This window comes from Diachasma alloeum, unplaced genomic scaffold (genome assembly GCF_001412515.2).
Source record: "Diachasma alloeum isolate Michigan unplaced genomic scaffold, Dall2.0 Dall_scaffold_00370, whole genome shotgun sequence".
NCBI classification, from domain to species: Eukaryota; Metazoa; Arthropoda; class Insecta; order Hymenoptera; family Braconidae; genus Diachasma; species Diachasma alloeum.
The window spans coordinates 228,853-250,200 of record NW_021680509.1 but is presented as its reverse complement, the minus strand read 5'-3'; the positions used below and the strand labels follow the sequence as shown (position 1 = coordinate 250,200).

Here is a 21,348-nt window from a genome sequence, read left to right as displayed (position 1 = left end):
ATAGTTTTTGTTGATTGATGTAAGAAAGGAAGAACCATCATGTAGACACAATGGACTTTGCAAATTTATTTGCAATTAGAGTTGCGTTTCATTGTTTTTTTAAATAAAAATTCACACGGTGAAAGAATTGATGAAACACAATCGAGGGCATATGACTAATGGTAAATACTCTTGAAGTGTTCTCCATCAGAATAGTCAAGGCGTTTCTGAAAACTATGGAAGACTTCTTCAATTTTAGCTTGAGAAATATTAGAAACACCTTTCTGGCTAGCGCTTATCAGAGCCTCTTTTGCCTGAGGATGGTCCGCGGAACAGAAGTTTTTGAGATAACCCCACAAGAAGAAATCACACGGGTTCAAATCCGGTGAGTATGGTGGCCATTCCATCCCTGCTCGGGCGAAGTGAGGATACCCTAAGCCGATGACGCGATCACCGTATACTTTGTGCAATGCAGCAAACACATCATTAGTTCGATGAGGTGTTGCACCGTCTTGCATAAAATAGAAATCTTTCACCAATCCTTTTTTCTTAGCGAATGGGAAAAATTTGGTTTCCAACATCTCTAGGTAACTCTCCCCTGTAATTGTCCCGTCCCAGATTTCCACATGAATTTGTTTGATCGACAGAGCTGCCCAAACTGTAACTTTAGTAGGGTGGAGCGGTTTTGCTACTGATGAATGTGGATTTTCACGCCTCCAAAATCGATAATTTTGTTTATTCACGTTGCCATTAAGGTAGAAATAAGCTTCATCCAAGACAATAATTCGATTGGCTTCGATTTCAGCAATTTCAAACATTTGCGTCAAAACTTTGCTGAATTCAAGTTGTTTCCCTATAGCAGCTTGCGTAAAAAATTCGTGGGAAGTAATTTTATGAGGATGAAGTTTGAGGAAATGTTTAATTATCAAACGTAGGGTCTCTCTGTTAAATTCTAACTTCGCAGCCGTCTTGCGTATTGAATTGGACGTTGGATGATTTTTTAAATGTTTTTCCACTTTGTCTGTTACTTTTTCCATTTGGGAGATCCGAGCTGGAAGATCATGGCGACTATCCTGTAGGGTACCATAGTTGACAAAATTATCAATTACCCTACAAAAAAGAACACATTGACTCAAAAAATTTATTGGGGACTAACCTAAAAAAAAAGGTACAGAACTAAAAAATTCCTACCGTTTGAGAGTGGTTTCATTCGCAATTCTGTTACTACCAAACTTCCTACGAAAGACTCTATACGCATTTGTGTAATTTTTTCCTTGGGAATAATAGCATTCAATGAGATATACTTTTTCTTCGACAGTAAGCTCACTCATTTTTGAGAGTATGAACTAGACCCCGGAGTATCCCAACAGAATTTGCCAGGCTCCAAGTACATGAGCATCTACGTTATACTAAGTGTGATAGCTCAAAGAGCTTAAATTCATTTATAGCAACCATTTTCCGACCTAATATACGTCGAAATACTTCAAGATTAATATAAAAACTGTAATATTTACCTATTAGTATCCCCGAAAAATTAGAGTTGCTATATTAGCTAATTACCAACTTACCATCGCAGTAAAAATTGCATTGCAATGCTTTTTCAAAGATATTTAGCAAAATCCAAATTCTTACACCATCAATAATCTTGGTATCTATAGTGTAAGAATTTGGGTTTTGCTAAATAGTCGTCTGACGGAGAATTTTGAAATCCAATTTCTACTCCGATGGTAAGTTCCATTGCCTCTCAAGGTAGTTTGGAGTTTTACCTGAAAATACAACCCTTTTAAGGTGTTTCGGGCGAAGAAGGTAAATAATGACATTCGTCTGGAATTCATATAGAATGTTTATAATCACAATGGAATTATCTACGAATTTTCCTAGAATTTTTTCTGATTTCCTTTTCAAGTTATTAACTATTGAAGTCGCTTCTCATATATAGGCTCTTATGGAAATTTTTCTGTTTAGCACGAAACTGCATTACCATCTGAGCTGACAATATAGGTTCATGCTAAACAGAAAAATGTCCATAAGAGCCCAAGTATAAGCAGCTACTTTAATCCAGGGAAGGGCACAGAGCGCTCATCAAGTGATTGTAGCTCCCGGACCAAATTAGTTCGGTTACAATACACGGAGAGAAATGTTCAGTAAAAATTACGGAACTCACTGTTCGCTCACCAATTATGGAATCGACTAAGAAAATTTAAGTGTCAGTATCGTCATTTTTCACAGGAGATTCAGATAACAATTACGAAACGCTCTGGACAAATTCCGTGACAGCTCAGGCAGGAATTAACAAATGGCCCAAGCTTGGTCCAAGGGCGTCCCAGGCCCGGCCAGTCAGGGGCCAAGACAGGCATATCCAAGGATGGCCCAAGGCCGATTGAATCCCGAAATGATAACGTTGGGCCTCCCTTGAACACCAGGACTTGGACCATACCTGGATACCAGTCTTGGACCAAACCTGGGTACAAGTCTTGGACCAGTCCGGGGTACCAGTCTTGGACCAGTCCTGGGTACCAGTCTTGGACCGTAATCAGGATCAATCTTGGTCCAAGCTCGAACCAGTTATCACTTTCCTTTCAAGCCGTGATTAGTCAAGGATGGTCCAAGTCAGGTATACAGAAATAGTCAAAGCTTAGAAAGCAGAATTGGTCTAGAACAGCAGTGAATTGTGGCCCAGACCTCTGGATTTAATGGTTTAAAGATATGGAATGAATCTCATTATTTTTTGCATTCTGTCCGTGGATTCCTTTATTGATGGTTTCTTGATATTCCTGATAATAATTAACATTTTTTCAACCAAACTTATCAACTAACGTTTTTATACCAAATATACTAATAAATAAGATGTATGTTTTCTTCACAAACAAAATCCCTTTAATGATAAATTAAATGACAGTTTCACGAAGAAATGATGAAAGTATATTTCCTTACTTAAATAATAGAGCATAGAGCAAAAAAAACAATTTTGGGAGAATTACATTCGAATCTTCCATTTTTTTCTTACTTCTATCTTATTTATTTATTCATTTATTAATAATGACAAACTTAATCTTGACTGTTTTTCCATCAGAATCCTACTCGCAAATATCATAGGATACTTAAACGATGAACAATCAATACTTTCTTTTTCCTTTCACATCTGCAGCAAAAATTATCAATGAGATATTGGATAGTCAAAAATAGATTTATATATTTGACGTTCATCCCCAACAAGTCTGTAGCTTAGTAAAAGTCGCTTGCCAATTATCGTGAGAATAATCTTCCCCAGAGGTTCAAAACCTTTATTATCAAATAAACTAGAATGAATAGAAATTCATATTTTTGGTTTGGCTGCTCATGAACTGGTGAAAATTAACTAAAATTATGTTCTTCATGAATGGTTTTTCATGTGAGCAGAGAAATTGTAATTCGGATTTGAAGCATTCGTATTCATTAGCAACGGTTCAATCTGTATTTTTTCATAAAAAATGAGTCTTCCCTGAGAATTATGAACCTCTCTATCGTAAAATTGAATTACAGCAACGAGAATAATAGCATCGAAATGCTGGATCAACATTCAGTAATAAAAATAACTGATCAATAAAAACAACGATATTTTAATCTTAATAAAGCTTATTCGGATAAATATCAGTCATATTTGTTTTTATCATCAGGGTCACTCCATTGATTATCAAGATAGGATTTCTTAAAGCTGCAATTTATCCAGCGTTTGTAACGCTCGATTGACTTTTGATCAACAATAAGTATCATTCAGAATTACTAATTGAACACCACGTATGGATGAATTTAATAGAAAAATCTTCTATTTAATTCCCATTGAAACTCTTTAAGAATTCTATTGAAGTGCTATTAAAATTCTATTCGAAAATTCTATTTTTTTCCGCCAGTTTTATTAAAAATTATGCAAATTCCCCCTGCGTTGTCAAATAGGAATTTGTTCATAGAAAAAATCCTATAGATTTTTCTATAAAAATTCTGGAGCATGAATTTTCTGATTTTTTCATTGGATTTTATTATGTAAAATGAATAGGAATATAGCGGAAAAAACTGAAAATTCTATGCCCAAAAATTTACCCGGTAATGTTGCATAATCTATAAAATTGGCGCAAGAAACAAATAGAATTTTAGGATAGAATTCTAATAGACGTTCAAGACAATTCTCATAGAAATCCAATAGAAGTTCAATGGAATTTCTTCAGAAAACGTTAGCTCTTTCTATTGAATTATTTTACGTGTCACGTTATCAAAAAATTTTGGCTCTTAGTGTTTACAAAAACATTTCATTAAACTAAATCAGAATTGAACGAAAAACAGTTGAATAGACTGGAAATGGTCATTTCTTCATGACACTTCGAACACAAGAAATAATGAGAATAAAAAGATACTAATCATTGCATGTTTCGATAGGATTATCGTCATTCTATCACCAATGCTGACGTTCTCTTTTTTTATACTCACAATCGTTAAAGAAAACATGGATTTTTTCCAACTTTTCGTCTATCAGTAGGAATTAACATGAAGGACTTTGAAATATTTGAATTATTGGAGAGACTGAACACGAATTTATAGGTTCCCCAATCTCCATTGCCAATTGTCATAAATACTCCCACAACTCCCCCAGAAAACTAGGTAAATACCTCGAAGTAATGATCTTTCGAAATTAGGATTCATAAGAAACACTTCTTATGGTTCCTCATCAGCGAGGCTGCGAAGTAAAGCTTTCTTTTTTCTCTCTGTGGTTCCTCCTTCGCGATCAGCTGCGCCATGTAAGAATACTCCAACGACAGTCGAGATTTTGAACTCCTTAGTATTGTTCTCGTTTAAATTATATTTAACTTTCAAGTAATCTGCAAGAAAATTGATGAATAAATCTTTGGAATTCTTGGAGAAATAAACAGTAAAAATTGAAATTTCGCATGAGTTTTTGTATGGCTACAGATGAAAATTACAGGGAAAATATGATACATGTGTCTTTTTGATTCGATAAATGACGGAGAACGAACAAGATATGGCCGGTTACAAATGTCAGTATCATTACATCACGCTAGAATGCTGATATACGAAGCATTGCCACGTTATAATGTAGACTTTTCTTCAATTGTCCATAATTTTTTCATTTTTGCAAATAAAAAAATTCTTATCTAGGATTCTTATTCAATTTTCGAATTTCTCAATTTCATGCGATGAAGAACAGAAGAAATCATGCAAGAAACCAATTGTATCTTCGTTATCAATTGAGCCAATCAATAATGGGAATCATTACTATTGATCATATCCATTTTCATTGTTTTATCATTTTTTTTACCTTCAATTTCAGTTTCAAAACTGATGAATTAAAAGGTTGTGAAATATATGTTTTTTCTCCTGAATAACAATTTGAACGAAGAGCTATTTCTGTGCTGGGTTTCCAACGTACATCGACTAATCACCTCTTGTTACTTCAATAATGAAAAAAAAAATCGATAAATTTATTTCAATGACGAGTGGTGTTGACATAAACCTTCAAGATGAATTTGTTTCCAGAAAATTTTCCTCTTTGCAAAGAAAGTATTTTGGTATTTGCTTAAAAATCCAATATCTCTGTGATAATCACTCAATCAACGGATGTTTTAGTTCGATATTTAATTTAAATCAATTCATTGACAATGAAAATTATTTAGTGGCATTATCTTGACAACGAGTGATTTTAAGTCAGAATTTTCCTCTAGAACAACTTTCTTTATGAAATAACTGTACGAGCCATGAGCTGATCATATTCATTTGGAATTTCGAAATTTAATTTTCTAAAGAATCGAAAAGTAAACAGAGAATATATTTTATAATAATCAATATCAATCATCTTACCTTCCAAACATCTGTAAGTAAATGTAGCACTGAAGTTTCGTTTGGCCCCATGGATGGTCTTCCTCCCTACCCCACTGTAGTGGATCTGTACGTCTTTCTTGATCAGGGCTTCCAGAATCAGAGATGTTGCCTCCTTCAAGCTTTTCTTGGAATCACCTACTTCTTTCTGCATGATGTCCTTCTAGAAAACACATTAATGTAAAAATATTAGAGAATATTTATCAAACTTGTTGATATTTAAATGTACAATGATCAAATCATTTTTTACCAGAGCCTCTTGTCTCTCTATAGGACTCTCTGGCTTCTCTACATTCGATTGATTCTTGGGGTTCAAGCTTTTCTCAAAATCCAGGGAGTCTTCTAGCGTTGCAATTGGGAAAGCACACGTAAATTTACTCTTCGGATCAGCAAGTTTACCACCAACATTACCAATCGATGATGTGAGAAGTGATTCTTGAAGTTCCTCAGTCTGTTTTTTTGTATCAAATTGGCATCCTCTTCGGACACTGTCCATTTTTTCGGTAAGAACGAGTGCCATGAAATCGCATTGAACATCCACGTACTCCATGAGCAGCAAGGTCTCAGCATTTTTGGTTCGACCCTGCAGTTCTCCTAGACGTGCTCTTGATCGCTTTTTTTTTGCTTTCCTAGACGTCTGAGTTACTTCACTGCCTTTGCTGGTGGAAGAGCCACTTTGAGCATCATGAGGGTGACTTTCTTTCTGTACACTCTGGCCAGGATTCTCACTGATCGTCGGCAACTTAGACAATGCCCGCGAACTATTAAGCATTGAGTTGATCTCCGATCTTGGAACATGTGGTGTCGCTCCTCTGGTCTCCTCAGAGTCTGTGGAAACCATTTGGAGAGGCACCTCATACGCCTCCTCCAACTTTTTCAGTCCTTTTTTGTAACTCCCTGACGAAACGAAAAATTTTTTAGTGAGAAAATTTACAATTTGGAATGAAGATCAGATCACGAGGAGAAAAAAAATTAAAGCTTACGTAGGTATTTCAATGGCTTGCACTCGAATTTTTCCCACGTGGATTTGTGTTCTATCTTCTCTTTCACCATCTCACTTAGTCGATGATACTCCTTCTTTGGTGGAAAATAGCAATGGCATCTCGTTTCATCATCATCATCGAAAATTAACCTACCAAAAGGCACCAACTCGATTAATTTTTTTCCATCCACTTTTTCTCGGATAATTTCCACTACTGAATAAACCTTCTCTTTGTCGCCATCTTCTGAAGCCATTTTCTGAATGTTTTTTGTAACTTTTTTTTTGTTTATACTTGAGTTAATTACCGAAACGACGCAGAGCGAAATATGGTTATGTTCTCTTATATCATCACTGTTGTTTTATCGCACGATTAAAATACCGTCTCCCACAATCAATTAATGTTCAACTGATTTTTACGTCCTCCTCTTGAATCTCGAATACCCATAAAAACCAAATCACAATAAATTTTTCCGCTGTGCCTTTTTCTCCCGAACACCATCAAGCGAAGTCCACCGCCATCTTGTTGTACGGGGCTCTCACTGGGGCACGCAAGATTTTGGCGCTTTTCTCCATAATTCTCTCCGTCACTTTTGATCACATTGATGCACTCATCATAACTGTCTTCAAATATTTCCGTTTTTAATTGATAACCTCTAATACAAAGCACTCTTATTCATCTCCATCACTTGCCACGTTTGACTGTTATTATGATGCAATAATTCCTCGTACACTCTTGATGAGTTAGAAAAAACTGAATTATTATTAATAGAAGGAAAAATGATTAAAAATAGAGATATTTGATGAGAATACAGGATCAGGCGAAGTGTACTGTTGCGCAGCTCTACTGCAACTGCCGGGCCCGACATCCCCTTCTCCCCTCACGACACTGCCCCTCAACAAGCCCCCACTATGCCTCCTTCACTGACATCACTGACACAACTCCTGCCAAAACATAAAAAATTATGAATTTTCCAATTTAATTGCATTGTTTGGCATACTGAGAATAATATCCAATGTTCGAAATTTCATTTTTTTAGTCTTTAATGCTAATTTCTGACATTAGGTGTGAAGGAGAGAGATGGAATAATCATTCCCTCTCATCGTGATGTAAATACATTTCTTTTTCACTTCTCCAATAGGCAACAACTCAAGGTGATCAGAAACTTCTTCGATTTGGTGAATTCCAACATCTTTGGAGGGACACGGTGTTTCAAAAACATTTTTCGTTCTCTCAACTCGATAACCTTCAATATACAAATCTTTTACTATGCTCACCTCTGATTTTGACTTTTCTTCGATGAATAAGTTTTCAATTCTGAATATTTCACCAGTATTCAACTCAACAGTATTGTCTGGAGGTTGATCACGAAGAATTAGATCGTTGTATTGCACTTAATGAATAGCTCTGAATGAATGTCCTGGTCTTTTGTAAACTTCGTCACTTTTCTTCAGGATCAAATCCTTTATCACTCTACGTTTCTTTACTTCAATGTCCTCTGATACCTCTATCCCACTGAGACGATTGACAATTTGCGGTAGTGGGTTTGCCCGGCTGGATACAAAATTTTTCAATTTTCCAATGAAATTCTCTCCCCAAAAAGCTGATAAATCGCTCAGTGAGATACCAAAGTGACGCACATCATCAGCGATGTGGATCGCGCTGTGAGCATGCATTACTTGACTTTCTGGAAAATGGAAATTTGGCATCAAACGAAAGAATGACCTCAATCATTTGTTTGCAAAACCAGTATAATTAATTGCCCACTGTTGATTGCACAGAATGCGAATAGCTGCATGTAGCAGCAGAAAATGCTTGAATTTATCTCCATCCAATACAAACTGAAGGACAATGCTGCTGACATAGAGTAGAAAAAATGAGAACTGAGTTGCTTTCCAGTGTGTCAGGTCTCCAATATCGAATTTCTTGCGCTGAAATTCTTCAGGTACAAAAGATGTTACTGCATCCATCAACTCTGTTAGCTCCTGGAGCTTTGCAGGGGTTAATTTGTACGCATTCTTCTTCCTTTGCGTCCACCTTTCAAGCAAAGTCTTCGCCAAATTCAGGAACATTAAATGCATTATTTCCTGGGGCATATCCATGACTGGATCAAAGCCAGGAATGTCTAGAAGAGGTGAAATGAGTTTTTCCTTAGTTTCTTTGTCCTCTAAGTGATGTTTTTGTTGTGTTTGATCGATGAACGATTCCCTTGTTCTCTTTGGACAATTCACTTCTGGATACACTCTCCTCTTATTCACAGTAATTCCCTTGATCGTGCATCTTTCACATCCGAAAAACCCCGTTGGACCTTTGCAACACTTACNTTTACAAAATGTCCTAGCAGGGCCATCAGCGATTATACCAAGGATTTTGAACTTGTAAAATCTGCCTTTGATAGTTAGCCCCTCGATAGTCAATTTTTTTGCTTCTCTAACGAAGTCGCGTAAATAATCTGCAACTCGTAGTGGCTTCCCTCTGCCATAGTATAAGGCCATGATAAATGGAGCACATTCGTAGTCTTTATGATAGAGTTTGGCCGAAATTGGCCACAGCTGCTCATTGGAACTGTGATACATTGCAGCTCCATCAATGTGGATAAGAATTTCTATCATGTCTTCGGTATATACCTCTGGATTTATGCGTTTAGCCAAACCATTTTCGATACCCAAGTAAACGTAAGTGCCTAGTTTATTTTTAGAACTGATCATAGGTTTCGAATGAACTCGATGCTTAAATCCCAGTAGTTGGCTTGCTGTTTTAGGTAAATTCTTATATCCTTCTGATTGGAGGACGATGAGTAAATCAGTGATAACTTGTAAACGAATGTGGCCAATGTGATCAATTGCTAATTTCAACATTTTTTCCTTCATATTCTTCGGTGGTTTTTCTTCAAAGAGGTTATTCCCATCCCCATCAGTAGATGTGTTTTCATGCTGGAAATTTCCAAGGTCCGAGGCATCAATTACATTGATGATTTCATTTGAAAACTCATCTTGAAAACTAGAGTCAAAAATCTCCATAGCATCATGGGAATTAATCCATTCTTCCTCATCAGTCCTTGGATCTTCAACGGTGTTCACTCCTGGTTCACCTTCATTCCAATACCCCGAAGTTTCATTCTCACTTCCAACTTCACCTTCCACTTCATTCACACTCGATTCACTTCCACTTAATTCCGGTAAATGCTCAATTTCATTATCAACTCCGTTATTCACATCGCACTCATTTGAGTCACCTTCACCTGTACATTCTACATCTTCATATTTATTCTCATCAAGAATGTCATCCAATTTCTCCATTTTCTTCATGAATCTGTTTTTCCTCAGCCTTTTATATGCATCTGAGTATTTAAATTTATTCGGTTTCATGATGAAACGCTATCGACGAAACGTGGAAAAAAAGAGGTTAAAACTGACATTGGCTGCTTGGAGGAGNATGAATCTGTTTTTCCTCAGCCTTTTATATGCATCTGAGTATTTAAATTTATTCGGTTTCATGATGAAACGCTATCGACGACACGTGGAAAAAAAGAGGTTAAAACTTACATTGGCTGCTTGGAGGAGTTGGAGATGCCTCATACACCGCAAGCAGAGACATCTCGAATTTTTTTTTCTAAATCTCTGAACTAAGAATATCTCTGAACTGACAATACTTGAGAAAAAATTGTGAACTTTCATTAGCTGATTCGGACTTTCGTAATAAATAGGCAACAATTGACCGTGAAAAATAAGTTTTGAAGGACAGTTTTGATTAGCTATTGGAACGAAGGGTGCATCCGCATGTGGTTATTCACTGGTGACCAGACTTGACCCCGCATGTGGTTATCCACGTGACCAGACTTTAAATCTGGTTATTCACTGCTGACCAGACTTGTCCTAAGCCATATTGAACGTTTCTGTACCAAGTCCTGGAAACCAGGGATGAGCCTAACGTGGTCCACTCTTGAAAATCGAGCCTTTTCTCACGAGTGGTTATTAATAGACGCTTGAGCTCGGCCCAATGATGGCTGAAGTTTGGTATAACCAGGCTTTGGAAAACAGCCTTCAACCAGTTTTGGGTCAAGCTTGGTAACCAAGCGCTCCCCCTAGACATCTGCTATCTCTGGTTACTGATTGGGGGCCGGACTTGGGCTAACTTCGGCTGAGCCTTGGGTACCAAACTTTGGATGACAGGCTTGGTCCAAACCTGGCTCGAGCTCGGCTGCCAGAGCTTGGACCCCGTGCTATAACCGGTATTGGCTGAAGACTGTTCTCACTACGGGCTCAAGACTGGCCCAAGCTAGGTTTCCAAGCCTCGGTCAGCCGTGCGGGGGCCAAGCTCGGACTAATTGTCGAAGCTTGGCGTTTCCTGCCTGGGAGTTCCGTGAAATTTCCTATAACCACATTTCGCTCCGGAATTACGGAAAAGATACGTAATTTTTATTGAATATTTCTCTCCGTGTAGGTTGAACAGGCCCCTTTGTACCGGGCGTATGAAAGGGGGTTACCCTTTATGGGGCCCCCTCCGACTGACTCAACTTCATAGTTGTTTACTGTTACATCGTAACTCGTTCAAATCTACGCGCGCGCTGAATGCTAGTTTTTATCTAGTTCGCCACGCCACCGCTGCGAATTTTCCCCCTCTCGACTCGCTAGTTTCTCGCGGGGAAGCGACCAACCGACGCTAACCCAACCTAGTCTATTACACCACGTGTAACGGTCAAAACCGACGCTATTCGAGCATTTAAGTTTGTCAATCGATCTTTCGTGTGAAATCAGTGTTATTATTAATTCAAAGTGTCAATCTAACATCCAAAACAGTTACTTCGCAAAATCTGTAAAAATCAATTCAGATTAACGGTGTAGTGAACGGCAACGCCAATCGTATTGGAAGTGGTGCAACGTGCCGCTTCCTCTACATCTTTTTTGAAGTGGCGAACGTCCACTTCATCTAAAAACGTATCGGAGGTGGTGCAACGGCCACCTCATATCTTCGTAATTTAATTACGAATATCGTCTCGGAATCACACAATGTGTGATTCCATAACCTATCTTTCGCATTATCGACACGCGTGTGTGTGTGTACATGTCCATAGCTGCGTCCGACAGTTCACATCGTAGTGTTCTTAGGACAGACATTGCAGTGTGGTAGCGTGTGTGTATGTGTATGTAAAACAAGTGTCATTCGCAGTTGTAATCGATCTATTATATCCTAATCAATAAATCTGGGTTTTTTATGCCGTAACGGCTTTTATGCCACTCATGCCTGAAACCGGCTGGATTACACACTCGACGCTTCGCGTCTCGTGTCTAATTCAGCCGGTTTCAGGCTTCGTGACATAAAATTTTATTCAGTACTTGTGGGGAAATTTAGTCCTTAACGTGTGCGGTTACATCACTCGCCTTCGGCTCATGCTGTAAACCCCACACACGTTAAAGACGAAATTGCCCCACACGTGCTGAAATATACTATTTCCCATCCAATTCTGTGTTCGAATTATTTAATCCCTTTTTTTTGTTTGTTTTTTTATCGATTATTCGTGATTTTTAATTCGACTATCATACCACCTAGGGTATGATAGCCTCTAACATCATTTCAGTTTACTGTTAGAACTCATAGAACTCAGTAGTTTTCTCTTAAGTAACAAATTAAATTAATTTTAAAAAGAACAAAATGTTGAGCGCTTTGAGGAAATTTCGCTTTCCGCACTCGTCACTTCACTCACTCGTTACTCCCGCTATGATCGTACTGGGACCTTGGTAATTGGAAGGGATGTAATCTTTACAGCCCTTCCTAACTGGTTTTATTGCAGTAGCTCCGAGCTACCTGGACTTTGCCCATCCCCATGCCGCATTAAAGTTCAATCGTTAATAACTTGGAAAGAAAATGTGCGAAAATTTTATGAAAATTCATAGACAAATCAATTGTCATGATAAACATTCTATGTGAATTCCAGATGAATGTCATTATTTACCTTTTTCGCATGAAACACCTTAAATTATTTTTTCCTCATGGATTTATAAAGATAGAAGTAATTGAAGACGTTTCATTACAGAAGTTGATTTTTCAAGTGCCTTATGAAACCGACATTCAACCGAATGCGTCATAAAACCGGGAATTTTTGATTCCCTGACAAAATTTCCCCAAAAAATTTCCGCGACAAAATTCCCTTAAGAAACACAAATTGAAGACATTTTCCCAGCGATAATTGTATTATTGACAATTGGATTTATCCTGGGTACATTATATCCGTCGATAAATGATCCGATAGTTCATGTGTTTACAATTTCCGATGGTAAGGAGTAACTAGCGAGGCTACCCTATGACCCCCTCTCTTTTCGATTCGAATCAAACTCGCTATTTGACAATGTCTCCCCAATTGTATTATCACTGGTAGCCACATTACCTCACACAAAATTTGTTTACCTGAGTGTTGAGACCTGTAATTTAAACACTCAGTACCAGTGTCTGTGGGTTCGTCATGCCGAAATGGGATGCCTTGAACGTTTGAAATTTTAATTCAGTATCATTTATAATTATCTTTTAATTTGAATGTCGGTGAATGATTATAATGTATATTTATTAATTAATGGAAACAGCGTGCTTCTATGAATCGAGTTCAATTGATTTTCTGAAGAGGCGGAACCATTGCAATTATATGTAAAATATGAGTTATCCTATCGTTCTATCGTAAAAACGAGAAAGGAAATCGATCTCGATATATCTTGAAAATCTCGAATAAGCGTAAGCGCGAGATGAAACCAAAGCGTTCGAGGGGCTACTCACTCCCTGATTGAGTGACACCATGACTTCGAAATACAGTCGATTTCACGTGATTTCGGGGTTGATTTCAGTGAATTCGACTTTGACTTTGGTGATTTCGGAAAAAAATGAAATCAATGACTTCAAGTGGCTCGTGACATGACTTCGGGAGTGCAATTGACTTCGAATGATTTTAAAGATTCGAAATGAATGATTTCGTTAAACGTCTCTTGAGAGAGAGCGATGAAGCGTTGTGATTGGAGCTTCCTCGAGCCAGTGGTACCAGCTCCTAGTGAAAAAGAAAACTACCGACGATGTTGCCACTTTTTCGCATGGATTAATTTTTTCATTTATTAAAAAAAAACAATCTGAAAACCATTCAATGCGTAGAACAGATACAAATAAATTTGATTCGCTCCAAAAATAATTTTTAACCGGAGATATTAGGGATATTGCCTGAATTTTGAATCCGAATGGGAAAAATTTTTTTGCTCAGCGATTGTTTTTCTGCAAGAAAACAATAGAAACCCTTCCGCCTCACCTCCTACATTTCCCCCTCGCCCGCTTATCCTTAAATGTTATCTATCAATTATCTGAGTTACGTATTTTTCGTGTTTGCGCTTAACCCTTAATTACTCGCGTCCACGGCACGGCGCCGGTGAAATAGTATTTTTCCGGCCTGTTGCGATGGGGTTTTTTTACTCGTGTGGTTGGCCAGTCCTCGCCTACGGCTCGGAGGCCAACGCCACACGAGTAGAAAACCCCCATCGCAACAGCCCAGGAACAATATTTTTCTGTAGTGATTTTCAAGTTTTCGAGTTTGGGAAGTATGTAATACCAATTCCCAGACGAGAAATCATGAGAAGCAGTACAGAAATGGTATTTTTTAGTATAGCNCATCGCAACAGCCCAGGGAGTCTATTCTCGAGTTGAAATCGTGCGTTCGATTTCAATAGGTCGCATGCGACTCGTGGTACGCCTTATGGGCCGCATGCGACTTGTTGAAGTCGAACGTACGATTTCAATTCGAGAATAGGCTCCCAGGAACAATATTTTTCTGTAGTGATTTTCAAGTTTTCGAGTTTGGGAAGTATGTAATACCAATTCCCAGACGAGAAATCATGAGAAGCAGTACAGAAATGGTATTTTTTAGTATAGCTTCCAAAAAGAACTCATTAAAAAATATGAAAAAATTTGTATGCCTCACTGATTTTATCTGAAGGCATATTTTGCCATTTCTAACCACGGCGAAAGCCCCTGATTGGAGAAAATTCACTCCTATGCTAACTGGGAATAAAAAATACGGCACCATGTCGTGATGTAACTGATCGGGTTATGGGAATATTACATACGGCGTTGCCACACTTGTGGCTGCCGAGGATACTGGGAGATCAGCGAGTCCACTTTCCGAATGAATTGTGGCAACGGCGCGCTCCGATTTACATTACGGCACGGCGCCGCGATGGGGGTAACCACGTCGGGCAATTTCTCGCGAGTAACGAAGGATTAATATTGCTTCAGAATGGGATGAAATTTGAATGAAACAACTGAATTATTTGAGAGTAGATATTTTATATCTCGGGAATAATGGATGTGGGGGAAATTGTCGGTGGGAAAATTGTCAACGGATAAATTGTCGGTTATTTTGCCATAAAACTTTTTCTCCAGCACAGTTGATTTTTTCCCGAGAGAATCTAGATTTTCTTTCTGTCTTTTCAACATAATCAGGGCCTTTTGTTAATCCGAAAGTTTGGGGTTGGGCCAGGGCAACTTTCATGTGGACAACTGGAGGTGGATAAAGTTGCCGCGCACATTGCTATGTGTGGGCTTCAAAGCGGTGAACTACCCTCTTGTGGAGAAAATGCGTGTGCTCATGTAGATTGTGGACATTTAGGCCCTGACCCTTTTTTTTCTGACCATGGTAAATACTGCCGAAAATGACAAACTGTAGAGGAAAAAAGTCGATTTCCGATCTTAAAAAATGACTTGAAGAATTTGTTATTAACAAATGGATAAACCTATTGGAAAACTAACCGATGGTTTGATAGAAAATTATATTAACTATACTCTATCTGGAGATGAAGCGAATCGGATGAATGGAGTCTGAGATACGACGTTTACCACGTCAAAAAACAGTTTCGAGAAAAAACACAAAAGAAAAAATTTTGCTGCAGTGTATCAGGCCGTACGACCCTTCACCAGAATCGCCACAACTCTGCCAATTTTTGGGATTACATTCATTATACCCATTTGAACAATGTAATTGTTAATAACTTTTGAATACATCAGTTGAGCGTTGACCAACAAACAAATTTAAATTCTATGATCTAAAAAACAGAAAAAAACCAATTTGACCCATGGATTTCATAGTGCACACCTTTTCACATAGAAACGTTTCCCAGTGATGACGAGAGTTAAGGAAGAGGGTCGAGAAGGCCGAAAGGAGCCGAGGAAGTGCCGAAAGGGACTCGAACGCGAGAGAGACCATTCGACGGGATCGTCCCGCGGTGTCAGCACGTGGTTGTGCGATAGAGATTAGGAAGTAATATAAAGAACCCCTGTAAGTAAATATCCCCTTTGGAGTGAAAGGCTTCCTAGAGTTAGCAGACATTCTAGTCCGGAGATTGGCCGGACCCCGGAGCACGGAGGAGGAACGGAGACTCCAGCAGTATTTAATTATCCCCATGGAGGACCTGACCAGACCACCAGTGTTCTTCAATATAATTCGACAGTGTTGTGAGTATTAGTTATAGCTTCTCGTCTGGATAGTTACACGGAGAGAAATATTCAGTAAAAATTAGGGAACAATTCACGAAATCCGCAATGGGGAATCGTTTTCCGGCAATTTTTATAGGAATGGAAGAGAAGAAATCTGAAACGTTCAGTGAATTTTCAAGTTCATCACCGAACAAAGTACGAAATTGTAACGTAATTTTTTTTAAGAAGTAAAATCTTACAGAAACTTCCGACTTATTATGTCTCCAAAATAAAAAATTCTTGAACGTTCAACAATTTTTATGAAGCTGGTGAGTTATTTCTATGTTCCGTTCCGTAAAATTTCTCAATCGTTGGGGAAAAATTACGGCACGACTTATTGTGCCCATAGCGACGAGTCATCAGACAGGTGGTCAATTTTTACGGAACAAACAAGCTACGACTAGCCTTTTTCCTTTTGCATATTATTTTAGAGTCATCTCTTTTGCGTGTCCGACAAATAGCCCGGTCTTACTCACTCTCTAGATCACATTTAAAAAGAATTGTGGACAAATTGCACTAATTCGAAACGCAGAGAATATATTAGAGATTATTGTGGTTAAAATTGTCCCTTATTGTTCTGTTTATTTGATTACCCTGACTCTCTTATCAGTAATAAAATACGCCCCGGTTATACGTTAAACTAAAACTTCTCCCTCATGAAAGTACTTCCAGGTTACAGATTTCTATGGTTTCCATTCATGTCAATTGTTGATTTCCAATGAAAACAAAGGAAACGCAATATTTCTGATTTTTCTTTCTCACCTAATTTCAGTTCGTTAACATCGAGAAAAACCCAAGCATATTAGAGATCTCGATTAATTACTACTGATAATTTATCCTAGTTCCCTAAAGCATACAGGACACGAACCCGTTTGATGGACACTTGTTGCTAATTGTAAGTATGACAGATCTATGTTAACTAACCAAAATACGAAGATATCACAAAAATTCCATCTTATGTTCCTTTGCTGTTGGGAATCACGCTTACGCATGACATGTTATACTCTATCAATCACCTGCTTGACCCGATACTAATCAAGGACAAGTTTTATAGCTTGCAACGAATGTTCCAAGACGTGTACTCTGTACGTAACTGCATATACTGTAAGATTATTAGCATCTTGCTTTCATAGAATTTATCTTTTATTGTTGACACATTTGGTGAGTTGGAACGGTATTTATAGATTTTTTGCTTCCGAATGGAAACTTTGTAATCGTTCAAATTTAAGTTTTGGATTTTTTGTGTTATATCGACCCAGTAGAATTCAAAAAGTCCGAAACTGAAATTTTTCGCCCTCGTCTGTACGTGTGTATGTGTGTATGCATGTAACAAACTTTTTCTTAATTAAAATTCAATTCATCGACAATTTTTTTTAATTTTCGATTTTTTTCGAAAATCGGTTGTCTCACGATAACTAAAAAAAATTTCTGAATTGATTGAATGTCCTTTTGACCGAGTTCGAAGATGAAAGCATTCGTTATGCTGATTTATTTGAAAATTTGCAGAAATTTTGTGTTAAAAAAAATCAGAATTCCGGGGCTATCTTTGAAAATCATGCTTCAAATGAATTCAATCACAGCTTAAAATGTTTGTTTTAATGACATTAAGTCGAAGTTAAAAGATGATTACGATAGCTATATTGGTTGATTAAATTTTTATGATGATTTTTGAAAATTTCAAATTTTTCATGAATTTCCCTGAAAATGAGCTCTCTGATGGTTTCTTCAAATGTGATATTTCACATTTATTCACGTATGTCTAAATACAATTTTTCTATTAACATTTTATCGAAGGACTGAGGGGAGAGATAAAACCGTAAACAAGACAATCGTTTGTACAGATGAAAGGGAGGATAAGAATAATGGTGATGATAACATTCAACTACGTTGAAAAGTTGACAAAATTAGTTGAAAAGAAATCTTATTCAATTTAATGAAATGAAATAACCAATGAATTATATATGATATGGTGCTTGCCTCTTCTAGAGTGAGAGGATATAACCACATTGAACAGAAGAAGAAGAAGAATTATACATGATAAAAGGAAATGATGTGCAATATAAGTATTCGGAAGTATATTGCTAATTTATTAGCAAAAATAACGACACTGTATGCAATACAAGAGCAATTTCCCACTTGTTTATTTTTAAGATTGTCGCAAGTATCGGTTATTTTCGTCCATCATTATATCGACATGTTAAATAACAGACAAGCGTAGGTGCTGAGTTCCCTATGTAGATACGTGTGCCTGTTATTATGGTGTCGATATGATACATAAAGAGAAAACTACTACACTAGGAAAAAAATTATTTTTGCTAAATATTTATTTACTTGAGAGAAGTATTTATTTTTTTGACAATCGTATTTCTTCAAATGAGTCATTACTAGACGAGCCTGACTGGGTTTCCATTATAACAATCATGTTGCTCTAGAGGATGATTATGCTGCACATATATGACATTCGATGAACTCTTCTAATGTTTCTCATTTTTGCTAAATTTCTTATTTTCTAGAGGGAAGAATGTCGATTAATGTTTTAATGTTGATACTTATTGAGGGAGTTCACTCAAGGTCATAATTGACATGATCATCTTCTAGAACATTATAATTGATGTAATTGAAACCTAATGAGGATTGCCTGGGAATCGACAGAAGGAATACGGTATTGAAAAAATAAATACATCTCTCAAGTAAATGGATATTTGACAAAAACAATTTTTTTCTCAGTGTACTTTTATTCGAGGCAATCTCAAGAATGGAGCGTTGTATCCCTGTTCTGTTTGTCATAAGGGCGAGTCTTGAAAATCTTTAGCCTTGACCAGGAGCTATGTGGTCTTTTTCTATCGTCGAATTACTTCTGTTAAACTACGGATCTATCCGATATTCAAGGTCAAACGAGCCGGGCTATATATGTTCCGTACGCATGGCTGAGAACTGGGTGCGCATGTGTTCACTCGGTGTGCTAAAAGAGGAATTTTTTTCTACTGCGGCTACGTCATCTCGAATATGCTGTGTTTAAAGTGTAACCTGTAGAATCGGTTTTGAAAGACACTTGCGGTGTCAAGGTGTCATTTATATTTGTATGTTCGTCTATTCCTCAAGTGAACCGTAGAATATTTAATCGTATCATTTAAAAAAAAAAACAGTCCAACAAGTGCTGTTGGTAACATTCATGTTTCTATCTCTGTTTAAAGTGTAAAGTGGGGAGCCACGTGGGTGGGAACACGTGTCAACAGTTCAATATCAAACATGCCGGCGATGAGAACAGTTAGTGCTTCCTATTTATCCAAATTTTTGCATGGAATTCTCTAAAAAGTAATTGGAATAAAAACATTACAGAAGGGGTATGCATTACTCAATGCAAGTGCAAAGTGTATTTGGCGGCAGAAATGGATTATTGCGGGAATAACATTGGTAATTATTCTCATCATCATTGCGATAAAGAATATTAAAAGTGCTCCATTGCCGCCCAGGGATACTTACCACGATGATGTGTGGCCTGAAGCCTACAGTTATGGTAACGTGACGTTGTAGAAACAGCATGTGTACCGGATTATTAGCTGATTGTACAAGTTTAATTTTCTAGTTATGCGAAAGTGGTTCAATCACACTGGAGCTGAGCAATGGTACAACAGTGAGGATGTTAATATGTTCGATGAGCGTTTATTACATGTTCTTCGAGGACATTGGATAACTAAGGAAATTAATAATACTGTACCTTTTCCATACTTCGGTTATCGGGAGACGCACGAGAAAGATCCGTCAATGGGTCAGGCCCGAATAATCAGAGATTACTTCAACAATAAAGTATTTGAAACTTATGGAAAAACGCACGGAGAGAAATATTCAGTAAAAATTGGGGAACAATTCACGTAATCCCCAATGGGGAATCGTTTTCCGGCAATTTTTATAGGAATGGAAGAGAAGAAATCTGAAACGTTCAGTGAATTTTCAGGTTAATCACCGAACAGAGTACGAAATTGTCACGTAACTTTGCTGAAATCTTACAGAAACTTTCCGATTTATACCTCCAAAATCAAAAATTCTTGAACGTTCAACATTTTCTACGAAGCTGGTGAGTTATCAGGCGGGTGGTTAATTTTTACGGAACAAATCATAGAATTTACGTGGCGATTCGTACAATTTCAGTTCCGACTCACACTTTTTATTGAATTTACTTCGCTTGCGGATTACGTTTCGAAATATAATTTTTACGTTATTTTTCTGGTAATTTTTATTGAATTTTTCTCCCCGTGCACTGTTCGACAAAATTCGGACGTCGTCGACCACAAAAACGAACCGGAGCCCATTTTATAGATGTTTGGATGCTGATTTTAAATTTCTTTTGAAAAATCTTTCTAGCACGCCTAGCTTTTATGAAAAAAAATGTTGAAGTGTTGAAAAGTGGATCAAAGGTCGATTTAAAAAATTGAAAAAAAAATTAATTTGGACGTAGTTTTTTTCCAGAAGAAATCCAATGAATTAATGAAAATGTAATTTGTTTAGTGCATTTGGATTCATCCCAATTAGTTGAATGAAAGTGAGTGAAAAAATCTCTAAAAGGTCCAAATTTCATGATTTTTCTTGTAAAATGAAATGATCGGAAGTTGGTTGCGCACAGTTTGATGCATGCCAATTTTAAGTCTATCTTCACACATGTGTTAACCTTGTGCGTTAATCTCTTTATTTTTCAACTTTATTTCAGTAATTAAACCTCTGAAATCTGAAAAAATTCAATGAAAATTCATAGACAATTCAATTGTGATTATAACCATTCCATATGAATTCCAGGTGAATGCCATTATTTACCTTTTTCGCCCGAAACACCTTAAGGATAATCGGGCGTGGAGTGGGAATGCAGCCAATTTTATGAAGATTTTTTCACACATTATTGAATCTATTTAGACGCCGCTTGCAAAATTTGAGAAACCACAGAAGCAAGGCAAAAACAAAACTGATTTGTAAAGTTGCTGCTTATACATAAGGTTAACCCGTCAGTAGGCGCGCTGTATTTAGTTACTAAATT

General features: G+C 37.3%; 2 protein-coding genes across 5 annotated transcripts in view; one reads left to right on the top strand and one right to left on the bottom strand.

Moving 5' to 3' along the window:
• Nucleotides 1–155: 155 nt before the first annotated feature.
• Nucleotides 156–1,661, bottom strand: LOC107041621 (histone-lysine N-methyltransferase SETMAR). The gene is made up of 2 exons (XM_015262242.1): nucleotides 1,548–1,661; nucleotides 156–1,089 (listed from the first exon to the last, which is right to left on the bottom strand). The coding sequence occupies exons 1-2, from the start codon at nucleotides 1,565–1,567 to the stop codon at nucleotides 156–158; spliced, it is 954 nt and encodes a 317-aa protein (XP_015117728.1). The 5' UTR covers nucleotides 1,568–1,661.
• Nucleotides 1,662–16,048: 14,387 nt separating this feature from the next.
• Nucleotides 16,049–21,348, top strand: part of LOC107041631 (protein Star) — a 34,959-nt gene continuing 29,659 nt past the window's right edge. For 2 of the 4 annotated variants that reach the window (XM_015262255.1, XM_015262253.1), the window contains exons 1-3: nucleotides 19,274–19,589; nucleotides 19,662–19,839; nucleotides 19,909–20,129. In XM_015262255.1, the coding sequence (XP_015117741.1) occupies nucleotides 19,572–19,589; nucleotides 19,662–19,839; nucleotides 19,909–20,129 (417 nt within the window). In that variant the 5' untranslated portion in view covers nucleotides 19,274–19,571. Of the gene's footprint in view, nucleotides 16,302–17,094; nucleotides 17,218–19,273; nucleotides 19,840–19,908; nucleotides 20,130–21,348 lie in introns of those variants that run through there. The other 2 variants (XM_015262254.1, XM_015262256.1) reach the window with 2 other exon arrangements.